The sequence below is a fragment of the Crotalus tigris genome, unplaced genomic scaffold (assembly GCF_016545835.1).
Source record: "Crotalus tigris isolate CLP2741 ecotype Arizona unplaced genomic scaffold, ASM1654583v1 scf7180000024382.2542628, whole genome shotgun sequence".
Classification (NCBI taxonomy): Eukaryota; Metazoa; Chordata; class Lepidosauria; order Squamata; family Viperidae; genus Crotalus; species Crotalus tigris.
Genome location: NW_024100552.1, coordinates 854 through 19,999, shown reverse-complemented (window position 1 = coordinate 19,999; position 19,146 = coordinate 854). Strand labels below are relative to the sequence as shown.

Sequence of the window (19,146 nt, the reverse complement as noted above, 5' to 3'; positions counted from 1 at the left end):
CGTTTTTGACACCTTGCTAGGCGACTGGTGGTACTCGGATGTTGCCATATCCTAAAAGTGGTACAATGGGTGAAAAGGTTGAAAAGCCCTGCTCTAGGCCATATAAAAACAATGACAACCAGCCTGTATCTACTATATATTCTACCGAAATATAAAGCCTTTTAGAATATCAACAAGCACTGGTCCTTTATTTCTATATCAAACACTGGAAATTAATCAACTCCTAATTATGAATAATAGGATTAGGCTGTTATTTACATTGATAAGAGCCAGTTTGGTCTAGTGCACAGGTTAGCAACCTGCGGCTCCAGAGCTGCATGCGACTCTTTGAGCCTTTTCCTGCGGCTCCCAGCCTCCTCTGCCATTTGCAGAGAGACACAGAGACACACAGAGAGAGACACTTGCGCTTCCCTTCTCTCTCTCTCTCTCTCTCTCTCTCTCTCTCTCTCTCTCTCTCTGTGTGTGTGTGTAAAAAAGAGTGGCTTCACCATGTTCTCCAACGAGCTGACAAGCTTATTGGGCGGGGCTCCTGCCTTGGCTGCCTCTCTGCAGGAAGCAGGAAGATGAGGAGAGAGCCAGCTCATGTTGTCAGCTTCTTGGAGAATAGCTTGAAGCCAGCTTGCCAGGTGAACAGAAGATCGGAGAGAGGGAGAGACGGGGGGGGGAGAAAGAGAGAGAGAGGAAGAAAAAGGAAAGAGAGGAAAAAGAGGGAGAGAGAGAAAAAGAGAGAAAGAGGGGAGGAGAGGAAAGAGGGAGAGAAAGGGAGAGAGTGAAAGAGGGAGAGAGAAAGAGGGCGAGAGGAAAGGGAGAGAGGGAAAGAGGAAAGAGAGAGAGAGGAGAGAGAGAGAGAACTCATGCACAGCAGCCTCTATTTCTTTTTAATTAAAGTCTTCAGTCAAGCTCCCTTCCCCCTTGTGCCTGCATGCATGTGCGCGCACAAGTTTTGCGGCTCCCAGTGTTTTCTTTTCTCTGGGAAACGGGTCCAAGTAGCTCTTTGTGTGTTTAAGGTTGCAGACCCCTGGTCTAGTGGTTAAGCATCAGGCTAGAAACCAGGAATCTGTTGGCATGAAAGTTGGCTGGTGTCTTTGGCCCAGTCACACACACAATCCAACCCATCCTCAGTCTGGTTGGGAAAATAGGGATATTAGGTATGCTTGCTATCTTCTATTCTGCCTCATAATAAAGGCAGAATAAAAATAGATAACATTTATATAGTTCCCTACTACTGTCCCTATTAAACATTAATGGTAGTAGCTGATCTGTGATCAACTTTTGATCACAGATCAAGAAGTTGGGATCAGAATTTTCATTGCATTGTGCTCCATTTTATAATTGTTTTTGCCGCAGTTGTGAAGTGAAAAATCCTGCTCCCCATTGACTTTGCTAGTAAGAAGTCACAAATGGTGACTCTATGTCCTTAGGATGCTGCAACTGTCATAGATGCATTGCCAAGTACTCCAATTTTGTTCACATGACTGTGAGAATGCTGTAACAGTCATAAGTCACTTTTTTCTTTAAAAAAGTTTTTTTATTTTTTATTTTTTCCATACATTCAATAGTATTTGTTCAACAAACGTGCTGTCTGAGTTAACATATGCTAATACATATTTATGTTCCTAATCTTTTATTCTTTCTAGTCATCGATAAAATAAGTCACAGGTTTGATAATATTTCATTATTTCTTTTTCTTTCAGTCTCAGAGTCTACCCATCTCTGCGCAATTCTAATATTTTTTTAATTATTTCTTCATCTGATGGTATTTCCTTCATTTTTCCAATACTGCGCCACTCTTGTAACATGCAAAGTCAAATATATGCTTTGTTTACCAGTCTTTTCTGGCATTATACTTAATAAAAAAAGTTCAGATTTAAAATCTAGGTGTTCTCCCAACATCTTTTCTAGCTAGGCATGTATTTTTTTCCAATAACTTTGCTTTGGCACATGTCCACCAAACATGGTAATAAGTGCCTGCATAAGTCACTTTTTTCAATGCTTTTGTATCTTCAATTGCTAAACTAACAGTTGTTAAGTCAAAGATTACCCATACCACAGAAAATATTCAGATGTATAACATATAGTCCACTTAAAAATGATTTCTAAAAGTAGTTGACACATTTCAACTTTGACTATACTTGTATGAATTAGGTGTTACCATAGTGCTGCCTTTTAATGCATTTAACTTTGCAAGCATTTTATTTTAACAAAGTTCTCATTGCAGTGAAAGAGATATTTGAAAGAAATTTGCAAATCACTGTGAATATACTAAAATGTTTCAGAAATAGCATTTTATAAATTAGTCTAATAGAACTGCCAAGGTCCACTGAGACTCCAGATAGTTAAAATGCTATTTTGCATTACAGGCCAGATCTGGTAAAGCCACACAAATTACTGTCCTAGAATATCAGATTTACAAAGATGTTCTGTTGTGTAGTTCATGCTGCATTATGGTCACCATAAGATATAATAAAAACCTGCTTAAGTAGTTTGTGCTAATTACTCAAATTTGTGAATTGATTCGATACACAAAAAATTACACAGGATCGATTGACGCCGTTTACATGGGTTCGATAATGCCAAGGAAAAAGTCTGACGTTTGAGTCTTAAATTAATTTAGAATCCATAGGAGTCTATAGATTAATATCAATTCAGCCTTTTTAAATTTGCTGGTTCCCGAAGGAGTTGCACTTCAACTCTCATAATCCCCAACTTTACAGCACGATAAACTCTTTTTAATTCCTCCGCCCATTTGACTAGATTAGGCTAGATTAGATTAATCCCTTGTTTTAGTGGCACCAGTTGCCGCAACCAGTAAAGGAAAGGCTGACAGAGCAGAGGAAAACAATAACGGGCGGGAGAAACCTCCGTCTCAAGCGCAACGAAGCCCAACAAGCTTAAGCCCCGCTTCCTTCCTAGTAGGATCTCCAGCAGCAGAGCTGAGGAGGGGGAGGAGGCGGTGCCTTTTCCGGAGCTGCGTGCGCAGCCATCCGCGCTTGCAGCGTCATCCTGAGGGGCCGGTTTGAATAAGACCCCGAGGGAGGGAGGCAGGCAGGCAGGGAAGTGCCGCGCTGCTACAGCTCCGTCTTCTGTCTTTAGCTAGCTCATTGCCTTGCTTGCTTAACTCGCCAGCCATGCCGCTTTTCACAGGTGAGTCTGCCCAGCCGACTCTCGCGATTGCGGGACTCATCCCCGCGGTTTGCCTCTCGGGGGCCTAGCCCGGCTTCAACACTTGGGCCTGAAGCTCGAGGTCTTTGCGCTCTCCTGCCCTTCGCTGAGGCAGGAACTGGCGGTGGGGAAGGAACGAGTTCGCGCGACCGGATCCCCCCCCCCTCCTGTACGGCTGGAGAAGGGCTGTGCCAAAGGAAGACCGGGGTAGACGGCGTGCTTTCGTGCCGCCCTGTCAAGTAAAGATTGCCTTGATGGTGAAAACATTGACTGGAAGGAAGGGCATGGAGAAAATAAATCTGCCCAAGGGGTGGTTGGTTGCGTATGTAAAGGCTCACTCTGGCGTCGCAACATTGCAAGCAGGCCTTGATTTACCTGAGTGATTTTGAAGAGTAGTACTTGCCCATATTAGAACCCGGATTTTCTTTGGAGCAAACCTGCAATGTGGAACTTGAACAGAGTAATTTTTTTTATTTTTTCATGCTTACAATTATGAGTGCATGTGAAGATTAGCAAGAATCATATATTTAACAAAATAGGGTGAGAAAAAACTTAAGTACTTCTGTCATTCAACTGTTTCAGGGATTTGAGGCTCTTGCCGTTCTCATATGTTGGTGCTTTTGTATTGTAAAATAACATTGGGATCTAATGCATTTGTTATTCTCAAACTACAGGTAGGCCTTGACTTATAGCCATTTGTTTAGTAGCCATTTGAAGTTACAATGACATTGAAAAAAAGTGACTTATGACCATTTTTCACATTAGGACCGTTGCAGAATCCCCATGGTCACATGATCAAAATTCAGATGCTTGGTAGCTGATTTATATTCATGATGGTTGCAGTGTCCCAGGTTCATGTGATCAGCTTTTGAGACCTTTTGACAAGTAAAGTCAATGATGAAACCATGTTCACTTAACAACTGTGGCAAGAAAGGTTGTAAAATGGGGTAAACTTAACAGCTGTCTTACTTAGCAACAGAAACTTCTGGCTCAATTGTAGTCGTACGTTGAGGACTACCTGTAGATTCCAATCCTCTAACTTTTGTATTACTGAGTAGTATGTTAGCAGGCATAATAAGCAACATAGTTCCCTAGACAAAGAAGAGTGTAAAGTTAGGGAAGGCTTTTTTAGAGAATTAATACTGCAATACCCTGCAATGAATGTTACCACCTATAGGGAAGAGAAGCAAGCAATCATATTTCAAAACTGATTTTTAAAAGATCAAATAGGTCATGGAACAGAATAGTTCAGTTAATACAGAGTGTGGATTTCCCACAGAATTATGTTGGATGAGAAGCATAAAAAAAAGGGGGGAAGGGGATTGTATTCATTCCATATTATTTCAACTCCTATATAGCCAAATGTTACCCATATAGAAGTAATGTAGGAATAACGTGTGATACATGCTTCCTTAGACATTGGTGTTATCAGTTTTAGCAATATGTTGTATGAATGTAACTTGGTATTTCAATAAAGATTCCTCTTGTTACAAGTTGCAGAATATTCATGTCTGTTGACAGTACAGCCAGTTGGGAGTATAGCCAAAACAGGTATAATTTGTAGGAAAGACATTCTTAATATAAGTTTGTATGACTTTAATTTTTATAATTTAAATGTCTAATCATTGCTGCCAAATCAGGAGCCATAATTATGTCTAATTTTCAGTACTAATTTTATAGTGTTGGTGTTACACCTCAAATCTTTGTTTTTCAGTTAATGTAAAATGGGGCAAAGAAAAATTCGATGGAGTGGAGCTGAATACAGATGAGCCTCCAATGGTATTCAAAGCACAGCTTTTTGCTTTGACTGGCGTTCAACCTGACAGACAAAAAGTGATGGTGAAAGGTGGAACTTTAAAGGTAGAGTTGGATATTTTATCATATACAACTTGCTGTCGTATGTTTTACACATTTAGTGTATTGAAGCAATAATGATCATATTGGCATTCTGAAAGAATTTATGAATTAAACAATAACAAATTATTTTTGTATATTTTCTGGCTTTTGCTATGAGATCTAAATACCTTTGTTGATTTTGTCTTTAGCTGTTGATGTATTTGTTGAATCTGTTCAGTCATCTTACTATTATTACGAAAAGTTTACATTTATTTTCTTTCTTTCAAATAGGATGATGATTGGGGTAATATCAAAATAAAAAGTGTAAGTATTAGATATTTATAATGGTTTGGATGTTTTCTATACCTAACAGCTTCATAGGGCAGGATTTATCACTTCTCTGGTTTCAGTGATGCAAAGTATGATGTGAATGGGAATGTGGAAGAGTAGAAGGAGGATTCAGATAACACCTTACTTTTTAAAATCTAAGTCTATAGCTATAAAGAGTTAAATACTGCTTTTAGTATTATAACATCTTTAAATGTATTTAACATCTTTTCGGAGACAAATGAAATAAAAAATGTGAACCCGAATGTGATTGCTGATATAATTTAATTTTTATAGTAGGTGAACTAGAACATGGGTGTCAAACTCACCGCGTCATATGATGTGTCACGATGTATCATGATTTTTTTTGCATTGCCAGAGCTGGGGTGGGGCAGCCTCCGCATGATACAACCAGCCCATGGGCTGGCAGTTTGACACCCCTGTACTAGAAAAAAGAGGAATAACTTTTCAGCAAGTTAAGAGTATAGTACAGTGATGGCGAACCTTTTAGAGACCGAGTTTTGCAACCCAAAACCCACTTATGCATCGTTGGGTGCCAGGTGAGTGTGGCCCATTGGGTGGGTGTGGCCAATTGGGTGGGCGTGGCCCATCGGGTGGGCGTGGCTGCGGTGGTAAAAGCAGACTGGGTGGGACTAAAAAGTTCAATCAATCCCAACTTTGCAAGATCTTTTTTTTTTTTCCCACGAGAAGTTGAAATTGACTGATTGATTGAATCTTTTTTTTTGTACACGGTGGCGGAGGCCTACTGAAAAGGTTTTATAAAAACCAGCTGAAGGCCTAGGACTGGGGCAACGGCGCGTATGCCCACAGAGAGGGCTCTGAGTGCCACTTCTGGCACCCATGCCATAGGTTCGCCACCACTGGTATAGTAAATACTTTGGTTCCTTAAGGAACAGAATGATATATATTAGTGGTTTACACTTTTTTTCAAAAGGCAATAAAATAACCATAATTTAAATTTGTATATGTCGCAATACTCTTTAACATAAAGAATCAAAATTGCTTTTGAGCTTATATATTAAAACTAACTTCCTTAAGACTAATGTATGTAATTGTATTTAATTTTTTAAAGCATCTGCTGATAAATCTATTGCACCTTTTCAATAGGGGATGACCTTATTAATGATGGGCTCTGCTGATGCTCTTCCTGAAGAACCAGTAGCCCGGCCTGTTTTTGTTGAAGATATGACAGAAGAACAGTTAGCCTCGGCAGTAAGCCTAATCTTCTCATTATGCTCATGATTTTGAGTGTTGAAATATGCATGACCTCAAATTTAATGAGTATTAATATATACAGTAGAGATCCACTTTGGGGTAGTTGTTTAAGTATCAGGCCAGAAACAGTGAGACTATAAGTTTTCTAGTCTTAATCTGGGCATGAAGGCACTGGGTGATCTTGGGCCAGTCACTTTCTCTCAACTCTAAAAAGGAGCAGTGGCAAACCACTTCTCAGAAACCTTGCCAAGAAAACTGCAGGGACATGTACAGGCAGTCTATGAGAATTGGACATGATTGGGAAAAAAAATCTATATTATAAACATCTTTAGTTTTCAAACCAAGAAACGGGGGTTCTGAACTGAAACACATTTTTCTCAAACAATGCCTCTCTGCTTTTTCTGAGTGAGCTGAATTTCTTTGATAGGTGATGGTTGCTCTCTGTGTTTAAATCATTGCTATTTGATGAATGTAAGCCATTGTATTAGTAACTCTTCTGATTTTTACTAAGGGGCTTATTTTATGCAAAAACTAACTTTTTTGGGGGGGGGGGAGAAGAGTATTCTCATTCTCTATTTATAGTTCCTGCTCAGAGAGCAGCTACAGCTACGAAGACCTTCCCAATCTTCAATTGATGTGCCAGTTGTACATTTTTCTAGATTGGAAGGCCCTACAGTCACTCATACCCTGGTTACTTTACAGCTTATTACTGCAGCATTCTCCAACAGCTTCAATTGTCCCAAATGCAGTAATGATCATGTCTCTGTATACCCACCTAACTTCCCTGCTTTGCTAGCTACATCAGTTTGCTTTCAGGTGAAATTCAAGATGCTAGTTGTTTCTTATAAAGCCCTACATAGCACTGAACCTAGTTGCTTGTGGGACCATTTATCTTCCATAGTATTTGCCTGCTTGATTTTATCCAAAGGAGTTGGCACACTCTGGGTTTCTTTGAATAAACATTGCTAGTTATTGGATTTGAAAATGCCCTTTCTCTGTGTTTCATTAGGGTTAACTTTCTTGGCATTTAGCAGGACCAAGCCTTTTGCCCAGGTTTTTGGCTAAGGCTTTGCTTTTTGTTCATTTGTTTTTATTGGTTTTTATTGTTATGTGGTTTTATTATTTTTCCTGGTTTTTTTGTGAACTGCCCAGAATCTTTGGGAAGTGGGAGGTGTACACACACACACACACACACACACACACACACACACACTGCCTAGTAATTTTAATTTTCTGTTTTGAAATATAACAATTTAAAATTGATAAACAAAAGAACAGCTGGCTAACCAAATATTAAAAATTCTGAAAAAATAAAGTATTCTTTCTCTTTTTCAAAAAGGGATTAATATAGATTCCAGCTACAGTGAACAGGCGGCTTAATTCTGGAAAACATGCTCTTTCAGATATTTCTGAATAGTCTTCAAAGTATGTTGCAGTCAGCTGGCATCCAAATTAAATAAATAAAATAATAGTCCAAATGAGATGCAACTAAGAACAGATATCATTGTGGCCAAATGTAGCATTTGGGGGAACTGGCCCAAATATCTTATATAAAAAATGAGATGTCATTTTTTAAAAAAACATTTCTAAAAATACAATATTTAGTATAAAGCAAATATTTTTAATATTTCTGTGACAGATGGAATTACCGTGTGGCTTAACAAATCTTGGGAATACTTGTTATATGAATGCTACAGTTCAGTGTATTCGCTCTGTGCCAGAATTGAAAGAAGCTCTTAAGAGGTAGGTTTTATAACTACAAATAGAATGCTGATAATTTTATTCATTTTTTAAAAAATGAAGTAATATGAATTGTAACTAGTAGTATTTTTAATAGAAAAGGGAAGCTAGAATAAGTTTAAGTAGTAAACTTTATTTTTAATTTTAGATTTCAAATGAAAAACTGAAATATATAATTCAAATTTTTGGGTAGAACTATAATAGGAATCCAGTGTGTGTTGAAATCTATTCTGCAAGTGGAATTGAGAGTTCTGTATTAAAGAGTTATTTAGAAAAATGCTTTTTGTTCCTGCACTATTTATTTCATAAAGTTTTAACATCTTATTTTGATTAGTGACCAGAGTTGATCAGTTTCAAGAAGTATTGATACCATATTTTAAATATCATTGCTGCAGACTGTAGTACACTGAAAAGTGAAGATACTAAAGTATTAGCAAAATTTATCTGGCATATACTTAAAATTGCTTTTTCATGCTTAATGTTACTTTTTCTGTTTCCACTCAGTAAATTCTACAAGAATTGTTTTTGTTTATTAAGTTTATATACCACCATCTCATTCTACAAAGTCTCTCTGGGCACAACTCTGGTTAACTATGATAGCATCTTTAAAATATAGGACTATCAAGGATTATGTATGTAAAAGGGAGATTTTAGAGGTGATCTCACTTTAAAGCATTTTAGATGGATGAAGTGTTTGGTTAAGCAACCTTTTATGGAATAAATTATCCTTGAAGTTCATGATTTACATCCAAAAATGCTTCTAAAGAGGCAGAGCATGTTTTTGCTCACACAATTGGCCTCCCCAATTTCTACCTTTTCTGTCCTTACGTTGCTTCCCCATACACATTTAGATTGTTTCAGAGGATTCCCTGACCTTTAGAGGCAGCTTTTTAGGAGCTACAATGGGCTGCAATGGAAAGGGGAAAAAAGAAAGCCCTCTTTTTTGAGTGCAATTTAGATGTAAGCTACTGGCTCTTTGTTTCATGTTTCATATATATTTACAAATTATCATGAAATGTTTATTTATTTATTTATTTGTATCCCACCTTTATTATTTCTTTTAGAAGTAAATCATGGAGGTGATCATATCCAGCACACCATCCTCTTCCTATTTTGCCCACAATAACCCTGTGAGGTTGTTTGGGCTGAGAGAGAGTGACTGGCCCAAGGTCACTCAGCCAGTTTTACTGGCTAAGGAGGGACTAGAACTCACGGTCTCCTGCTTTCTAGCCTGGTGCTTTAACCACTAGACCAAACTGACTCTAAACATAATAAATATAGTAAAATATACATAATAGAAGCAGTTGAATATGTCAACCAACAGTAAAGCTAATTTTTAAGAAACTATCAGTAAAATTAAGAGTTGTTTCATCTGGAGAAGTTACTGGTTATTTGGCTGCTAGAGTTACTGGAGAAGGCAGTGGAATAAGATATAGGATTGGGTAAATAGGTAAGGAATTTCCTCCTCATTTTCCAAATAGAACTTTTTCTTTAAAATTCTGGTACTGGGACAATCTAAATAGCTGAACAGGATTATATTGAAACACACTTCTTCAAAATCAAATGGTTAAATATCAAATGCCTACAAGATAGTATCATTTGGATATATTTAATTATAAATTAGATTTGATTATGGAGGGAGGACAAGCCAATCAGTGGCTACTAATACTGTATATAGCATATATTTGCTTTAATAAAGAAGTCAGAAGGTTTATTTCAGTTGCTGGGAATATGAGTGAGATATCGCTATTACAGCCATTTCTACCTCATGAGCTGTCTATGACATATTGTTGGCTTCTGCAGGAACAGAATAGAATTGGCAGCAGAGGTGGTTTTGGTTCGATCTATACAACTAGTCTGATGTGTTCATTTGATGCAAAGTAGTGAGAAGCATGCAAGGCTTTTTAGTTGCAACCAGATTTCAACTCACATATTCCTTCTTTTAGAGGTAGTCCTTGACTTATGACCACAATTTAGTCCAGCACTTTGAGACAGTTGTTAATGAGTTTTACCCCATTTTATGACCTTTCTTGCTACAGTTGTTAAGTGAATCACTGCAGTTGTTAAGTTAGTAACATGGTTGTAAAGTGAATCTGGCTTCCCTATTGACTGCTTGTCAGAAGGTCACAAAGGTGATCACATGACTCTGGGACACTGCAAGTATCATAAATATGAACTAGTTGCCAAGTGTCCAAATTTTGATCACATGATCATGGGGATGCTGCAGTGGTCATAAGTGTGAAAAGTTGTCATAAATCTCCTTTTTCAGTGCTGTTGTAACTTTGAACAGTCACTAAATGAAAAGTTGTAAGTTGAGGACTATCTTTACTTGGTTATAATAAATGAATGGTTGAACTATTAAAAGAATGCTAACAATGGTTGAATGTGTCAATCCTTATATGAAGGCATGATGTACAGTTGGTGCAAAAAATTGGGCATACCTGGTCAATCGTATCTTTCAGTAAAACCTTAAAACAGGGGTCTTCAAACTTGGCAACTTTAAAACTTGTGGACTTCAACTCCCAGAATTCCTCAGCCAGACCTGGCTGGCTGAGGAATTCTGGGAGTTGAAGTCCACAAGTCTTAAAGTTGCCAAGTTTGAAGACCCCTGCCTTAAAACAACTAAAGCTAATACAACCTCTACATGTTTCAAACTTAATATATCTTTCTCCAAATCTGAATATGCACTTTCTATTTATATGTATCTAAAGTGTGCATTCAGTTATGATGGTAACCAGCCTATCTAAGGCTTCCAAAATGTAAGAATTCCAAATCTTGATTTTGTAATTACAACTTACAACTTTCTTAGTTATGGTCGAAATCTCACAGATGAATCTCAGTTTCCAGATAAGAGCCATTTTAACTTTCTAGATTATATTGATTCAAGGGCCAATCTAACTATATTTTTAAAACATTTTTAGGTATGCTGGTGCCTTAAGAGCTTCAGGGGAAATGGCCTCTGCTCAGTATATTACTGCAGGTTGGTATTTCAAGAGCAAAGCAGAGTTTTCTGATATAATTTAGCTACCCCAGATAAAACGTCCAGTATACTGCTCAGAAGATATTTTTGTTTTTTTCCTAGCACAATTTAAAGTATTTTATAGATTTTGAGTTTTAGTTACCACTTTTTGAATTGTAGCCAAATATTAATCACTTAAAAAAATCCTTTTGACATTTGCAGCTTTTTAAAATCCAGAAATACTTGAAACATTGGAAAATGAATGCTACTTGTTTACTTTATTACTGTCATGGTTCCAATTAACATTGGATGTTTTGCTTTGACAATTGCCCTTGATCAGGATATTATGATTTATTCCATTTCATTTAAGAAAAAAAACAAATCAAGAACAATCAACTATTGAATATGCTGTTATCAGATTTTGAGACGGTATGTTCATTGGCTACTCTGTAGAATTGCTTACGTTTCTCCTTATCTGGCACCGCTCTAGCTAGATCTCTTGAATGGATGCAGAATATTTGATTAGTTGGTTTATTAGGTTAATCTTGCCCAATCTGTTCGTTCATTCTTTCAGTGTTCTGTTAATGTGCAGGGAAACGTTGTTTTATTTGTCAAGTTGTTGAAATCTTGCTACATTACTATGCAACATTCAGCACAGTTAAAGTTGCATGTACAGAACTTATTATTAGATGATGGGCTGAAGGTAATTGCTAACAAGGGAATATACATACATTTGTTTTGTTGTGGCCTTATGCTAGGTTAGATAAAAACTAAGTCAGATATGTGATGATAATTAACTTTCTATATTAGTTTTACAGTACATGTAGTCCTTGACTTAACAACCGGTCACTTAGCGACTGTAGTTACAGCAAACCTTGAAAAGAGACTCTTTTATGTTTGCTTTATGACTGCCATATTCACTTGACCACTGCAAAAAAGATTGTAAAATTGTAAAGCATGATGACCTGCTTTATAACCATCACTACTTAACAACCACAATTGCAGGCTTAATTATAATCTTAAAGTGAAGACTACCTGTACATGGTTATTAGCCTATTGATTGCCTTTTGTTTCACTAGAGTCTCACTTTGAAAGTAGATTGACATGACTCATTTTTGTAATGTACAGTTGAAGCTGCACCAGTAATATGCAGTTATAATTTAGGATTAAATGACTTACATAAAATAAATGGCTAAGACAGGAGTAGGCAACCTTGGCTCTTTTATGACTCGTGACTCAGGAATTCTGGGAGTTGAAGTCCACGACTCATAAAAGAGCCAAGGTCTAAGATAAGCAACAACTGTTCAAATTTGCAATGATACTGAATAAGAAGGATTTATACCGTTCCCTGTTGTCATATGATCATAATTTCTGATGTTCCCTGCTGGCTTTCCACAAGCAAAGTCATTGGGAAAGCCAGTGGGAATTTGGAAGTTGAAATCACTGGAGGTCCTTGCTTAATGGCTTAATGGTGCTCACTTAATGACAACAACCAGGACCACCACAATTAATATTGCTAAGCGACATGGTCATGTGACATTTTTTTTATGAATGCATTGCTTATCAACAGCAGTTTCTACCCCAAAAGCTGTTCTAACCTATATAAAACGTTTACATACAATAATATAGATTGTTTCACTTGCATGATATAATCAATTGTACAATATTTCTTAAATAGACTGACCGTGCATTTATATATTTAAATAGTCTTTTGCTACAAAATATAATTGTATTATGTATGACATAAAGAGTTTGCATTTGAGGAATATGCTGCATATATTATATTACTTTGCATTTATTGTTTTTTATTTTATTTTTAAGCTTTAAGAGATTTATTTGATTCTATGGACAAAACTTCCTCCAGTATCCCTCCCATCATTCTTCTCCAATTTTTACATATGGCCTTTCCTCAGTTTGCAGAAAAAGGAGATCAAGGCCAATATCTTCAACAGGTAGATACTTTTAAATTTCTTTTCTGAAGGCTACATATTTTATGTAAAAATGTATCATTTCCATATTGGTAATTAATAACTATATTTGTATGATTCCTCAGCAGCTTCTAGTCCTGGCTGCTGAAGAAAACATTTTAGAATAAAGTAAGAAAGTGTTTTTCATTTGTGTACATATGCACCTGTGTGCACAAACGTGTTTGTGTTTTTATATGATGTGTATATGATATATTTTTGTTGGATTCCAGTGATCTAGTTTTATCTTTGTCTTTTTCCTTAGGATGCCAATGAATGCTGGGTACAGATGATGCGAGTACTGCAGCAAAAGTTAGAAGGTATAGAAGGTGATGCAGTAATGGAAGTAAGTATTTCTTGTATGGAAATAACTGAGACTAACTCTGGGCTATACCTGAATTTGTATAGTCAATAATATTGGCAATATTTAACAGGAATAAAAATATGATTTGATTGCAGGTAAGTTGTTGAAAATGCCTAAAACAGGAGTTAATCTTTTTATTCCATGGACCTTTTTGAGAATCTGTGAAACCTGTGGATCTCTTCTCTGAAAAAATATATTTAAATTCATAAAAGAAAATCACATCCAGTCACATGATGCCTCAATTTAACAACTACAACAATTTATTAGGGCCAATTCTGGTAATAAGTTGAGGACTATCTATACTATAAAGAAAATTGTTATGCTCAAATAGGGTTATCGAAACATAAAATAACAGTTATGGCCACCCATTTTAAATACATTTAACAGTCAGTATACAAACAATATAAAAACATCCAACTAAAATTAAAAATAATCCAGTTCCAAGAAATAAAACTGAGGTAACTGCCTAACTTAGAGTCTAGTTCCAAGCATATCAAACCAAATTTGTCTAACAAATGCCTGGAAGAGTCCTTTTGGCAAGCTTACAAGAGTTACTTCAACTCCTTCACAAGAAGGAATCTGGTTAAATAAACAGGGCCATCAGTCACCTACCTGATTTACTTGCAAGTCTTAACCTGTTTTTAAAGGTATGTTTTTCTCAGGTATTTTTATGGGTTTTTATGTGGTTGTGAACTGTCTAGAGCCGCATTGGTAACACAGGTGCAATCCAATTTAGGGCTGTTATCACATGTTCCATTCCAGGCAGTGACTAAGGTCTCAGCTGGGAATTGAAGCAGAGTGTGAGGAATGATCCCAATTTTCCTTTGAATCCCTACTGGATTAATCTGTCACTGGGAAGGGACCATTTTTTTCCCCCATGAATTGGTATGCAGTGAGTTGAAATAGATATAAATAATATTAGATTATTCAGGATATGGGAAAACTAGATTGTGAAAAATTCCAAAGGAATCTGTTTAAATTGGGTTCATAATTAGCCAGATGACAAATCTGTTTCAGTATAAATAAAAAAATCCATACTGGGGCAAACTAAATTCCATACAATATAAGGTTTGAATGTTTGGGAACTCTTTAGCTTAAAAAAAAAAGATGACCGAGTAAGGATGTGAGCAAGATGTGTAAAAACATGCAGTGCCATGAAAAGAGTGGATAAGGGAAAATTATTCTACTCAAAATTCTATATAGAACTATGGGCCATCCAAGAGAACTGATGGCAAGAAGATTAAGAACAGACAAAAATGCTTATTAATAAAGCATATAATTTATCTGCATAATTGGTTACCGTGATGCTGACATGGTTGCTTGCTTAAAGGGAAATGGAAAAACTCATAGAGGAGAGGTCTGTCGGGCAGAATTAGTTTTGAAGATTTCAGTATTAGATCCAGGTTAGCACTTGTATACCAGCTGGATGGAAACAATAGGGGAAGAGACATATGGCCATCTCCTGTTTGTTAGAGCCCAAACCATCTGGTTCGCCATGTGAGAAACAAAATGTTAGACTAGTTGAGCCTTTGACTGGTCTAACAAGCTGTTCTTTCATTATGTTCTAAAGAGTTTCTGATAGGTGCTGCATCGATGCTTGGAAACAACTTTGGGAATCCCAAACACTGAGTTGATATAGTGCAAGCTACCAATTTGAACTAAAAATAGCTTGGAATATCTGCCCAAGCTACTTTTTCTACAGTTTTGGATTTAGACTGCTTGATATAGAATTGAATAAGATCTATGTTTCCCAGGTTTTGTTCGAAGTAACCCATTCATATTTTTTCTCCTTGGTTACATTTATCTTGTTTTAAAAGTACAACAGACAGCTTTGTAAAAGTAAAGTATAAGCAGTTTGTATTGGTGCTTACATATTCGTTTGCTTTTACAGACTGACTCTTCAGTTTCAGGTGCAGCAGGAACAGCAGCAACACCACCTCCTAAAAAGAAAAGCTTAATTGACCAGTTTTTCAGTATTGAGTTTGAAACTATGTATCCTAAACGTTCTGGAGTAATAAAGCGTGCTTATGGTAATGCAATTAGTATATGTAGGATTTGTTTTATACATTTTACTTACTAAAGGGATAATCTTTATTAAGAGTATACTCTGAAATTGGTAGCTAAATGCTTCTATAAATTATAAAGCTGTTTTTAAAGAAACGTTTATGCTACCAATGAAGAAGAATATTTGTAGCTCAGGGTTGAAATGAGGGGTTGTTGGTACTCTCTGAGCTTGCTTGTTTTCTTGCAAATGTTTCATTACCCTTTATGCTAGCTTATAAAAAAACCCAATAGTTATCTAAAGAACAGGTTAGTGTCATTAAGATGCTGTTATACGAACTGTTGTTTTACTTCCAGAAAGAGACACAAGCGATACTACAAGCAATCCAAGAGGCAAGCCCAACTGCAAGGAAAAACTATGAGGAGATGAAAAATTACATTGATAAAATGAACCAAAAACTTGATAATATAGACTCTCAATTTACAAATTTTAAACAGTTGGTCACAAAAAATGAACATAGGATTCAAAAAATAGAAGATAAATCAACAGAGGTTGACAAAAAAAATAGAAGAATTGATGCAAATAAATGGAGAATTAGAGGACTCAATAGCAGTCATGGAAATGGAAAAGGCTTGTTACTTCTTAAGATTTCAAAACATAATGGAAGACAAGGAAGAGAACCTTGTAGATCTGATAACGGAATTACTGGCTGATGCATTAGAAATCGGGAAACAGGAAATGGAAGGAGAATTAGATCAGATATACCGAGTTAACTCAAATTACGCGAGAAAAAATAAAGTTCCTAGAGAAGTACATGTTAGATTTCTTAAAAAATCTGTAAGAGATGAGATCCTGAGAAGTGTGAGAGATGACCCTTTGAAATATAAAGGAAAAGAAATTGTAGTCCTCAAACAGATCCCTAGGAGAATAAGAGAGTCCCGAAGAGAATATCAATTTTTAATCAGAAAATTAATTGAAAAAGGAGTGAACTTTAGATGGCTGATCCCAAAAGGGATTTTAATTTATTGGAATATGAAAAGATACAGACTGGACACGACACTTAAAGCAATGGAATTCTATGACAACCATAAAGCGTTCATGGAAGGTGGTGAATTTGAATCTGGTACAGCAAGAGAAACAGAGAGGAAGAGATGGTAATAGAAGGAGTAGCCAAACCAAGAGAAGAAGAAGAAACTAAAAATACAAATACAGAAGAAGGGGCAAGACCAAGAGAACAGAGACAGATAAGATCGATTAGAAGATTAAGACCTAAATATAATTGAAAGAGATGGAGAAGAGGAAAAAAAGTTACACGACTACAAAAATTAAAAATAGATATAATTTGTCTCCAAGAAACACATATTAAGAGACAATACTATAAATTGTTGGAACAACCAAAAATTGGCAAACTCCATTTTGCATTAGCACAACAAAAGAAAAGAGGAATAGCTCTATTAAAGAAACAATGAACCCTAAACAAATTTATGCGGATGAAGAGGGAAGAATATTAATGGTGAAAATAATAATGGACCAAAACCAGATACTGATGGTAGCAATATATGCACCAAATGATAAACAAGAATTTAATCAAAAATTACATTAAAAATTGAATTGGAATATCAAAATCTTTGTATAATGGGAGGCTTTAATGCAATAGCAGATGGAACTTTGGACTATAAAAGCACTAAAATAGGGAAGAAAGGAAGAAACATATTACCTTAAACCTTTTCTAAAATGGCAGAAGAAATTTGTATTCAAGACATGGAGAGAAAAAAATCCAAAAAAATTGCAATATACATTTTATTCAAATAGACACAAATCATGGTCTAGAATTGATATGATATGGATGTCCTGAAATTAGCACGATGATACAAGAAGTAGAGATAGAAACTAATACCTGGGCAGATCATAATCCAATAAAGATGACCTGGAAAGAAGCCAAGAAAAAAATCAGATGGTCCCTGAACAAATCTATATTGAAAGAAAAAGAATTTATACAACTAGCGACAAAGGAGATTTACTTTTTTTTCAAAATAAATAAGAAAGAAGATACATCACTTCAAAATGTGTGGGATACAGCTAAAACATTTTAGAGAGCTGGCTATAACTTATACTGCTAAAAAAACAAAGAAAGAAAACAACAACAGTTAAAGTTGAAGGAAGAATTTAGAAAATTAAAACTAAAACTACAAATAGACCCACAAAAGAAAATACTTAAAAATAAATGGAGATAATAAAACATAAACTAAACCTAGTAGAGGCGGAAATAATAGCTCAACAGATTAAAAGGACTAAACAACTTTTTTGAAAATGTCAATAAGTCGGGGAGATGGTTAGCAAATAGACTGAAGAAAGAAAAAGAAAAAACTGATAAATAAGTTGCAAGACCTAAACGGTGAATTACAGTTTCAAAATGACACAATTTTAAAATATTATTAAAGACTTTTACGAGATACTTTACAATGCAAACGAAATTTCAAAAGAAAAAATACAGCAGTACCTAAAAAAAAGCAGATTTACCAAAAATTCCAGAGAATATTTAAAACATATTAAATGAAAAAATATCAATGATGGAGATTACAGAGGCCATAAAAAGACAAAAAAATGACAAGACCCCGGGCCCAGATGGACTACCTGCAGAGCTTTATAAATCCTTGAAAGATATATTAAGCTCAATAATGAAAGAACTGTATTTTGAAATACTTTTGGAGGCTAAAATACCAAATACATGGACAGAAGCTAACATTAGCTTAATACCTAAAGAAGATTCTGACTTGTTGCAAATAAAAAACCAATATCGTTATTAAATGTAGATTATAATTTTTTTGCCTCAATAATAGCAGAAAGACTAAAGAAATTTCTGACTGAATTTATACATATAGACCAAAATAGTTTTCTGCTAAAAGACAAATAAAAAATAACTTAAGAATGATTCTAGATGTTTTGGAGTACTATGAAACTCACCCAGGGAAATAGATGGCATTAATATTTATAGATGCACAGAAGGCGTTTGATAATGTAAATTGGGAATTTATGTTCCAGCAACTAGAGAAATGGACTTTGGAGAAAACTTTATAAACATAATCAAAACAATTTATCATAAACAAACAGCTAAAGTAATTATAAATGGATATTTTATAGAAAATTTTAACATTAAAAAAGACACAAGACAGGGATGTCCAGTATCCCCATTACTATTAATATTAATACTAGAAGTATTGAATAGAAACATCAGGCAAGATATAGAAATTAAAGGACTGGAGATAAAAGATGAAAAATATAAACTACAAGTGTTTGCAGACTTGGTTTTTATATTAGAAGAACCACTTGAAACAAACATCAAGCTTATGGAAAAAATAGAAGAATTTAGAGAAGTGGCAGGGTTGAAAATAAATAGAGAAAAGACTAAAGTGCTAACTAAAAATCTTACAGAAAAATTAAAAAAACCAACTACTAAAAAAACCCCTTCAAATAGTTAAAAAAGTTAAATATTTGGGAATCCATTTAACAGCAAGATGTGCAACAATAAAAGAAGACAACATAAGATTATTAAAAC

The 19,146-nt window shown here is 35.6% G+C and overlaps 1 protein-coding gene across 1 annotated transcript; it reads left to right on the top strand.

Annotated features, from left to right (window-relative positions):
- The first annotated feature begins 2,972 nt into the window (after positions 1-2,972).
- LOC120301390 (ubiquitin carboxyl-terminal hydrolase 14-like) lies at positions 2,973-18,072 on the top strand. Its single transcript, XM_039328570.1, has 10 exons — positions 2,973-3,144; positions 4,877-5,022; positions 5,290-5,322; positions 6,454-6,558; positions 8,201-8,304; positions 11,223-11,281; positions 13,082-13,212; positions 13,490-13,570; positions 15,480-15,618; positions 15,947-18,072. Exons 1-10 carry the CDS (start codon positions 3,129-3,131, stop codon positions 16,009-16,011), a joined length of 879 nt encoding a protein of 292 aa, XP_039184504.1. The 5' UTR covers positions 2,973-3,128; the 3' UTR covers positions 16,012-18,072.
- The last annotated feature ends 1,074 nt before the right edge of the window (positions 18,073-19,146 follow it).

What these genes read in the sequence shown, in the direction of transcription:
- LOC120301390 (XM_039328570.1), top strand. An exon ending in TGAAAGGTGGAACTTTAAAG is followed by an intron (nt 5,023 to 5,289) that starts GTAGAGTTGGAT and finishes TCTTTCAAATAG; the next exon opens with GATGATGATTGGGGTAATAT. An exon ending in AAGGTGATGCAGTAATGGAA is followed by an intron (nt 13,571 to 15,479) that starts GTAAGTATTTCT and finishes TTGCTTTTACAG; the next exon opens with ACTGACTCTTCAGTTTCAGG.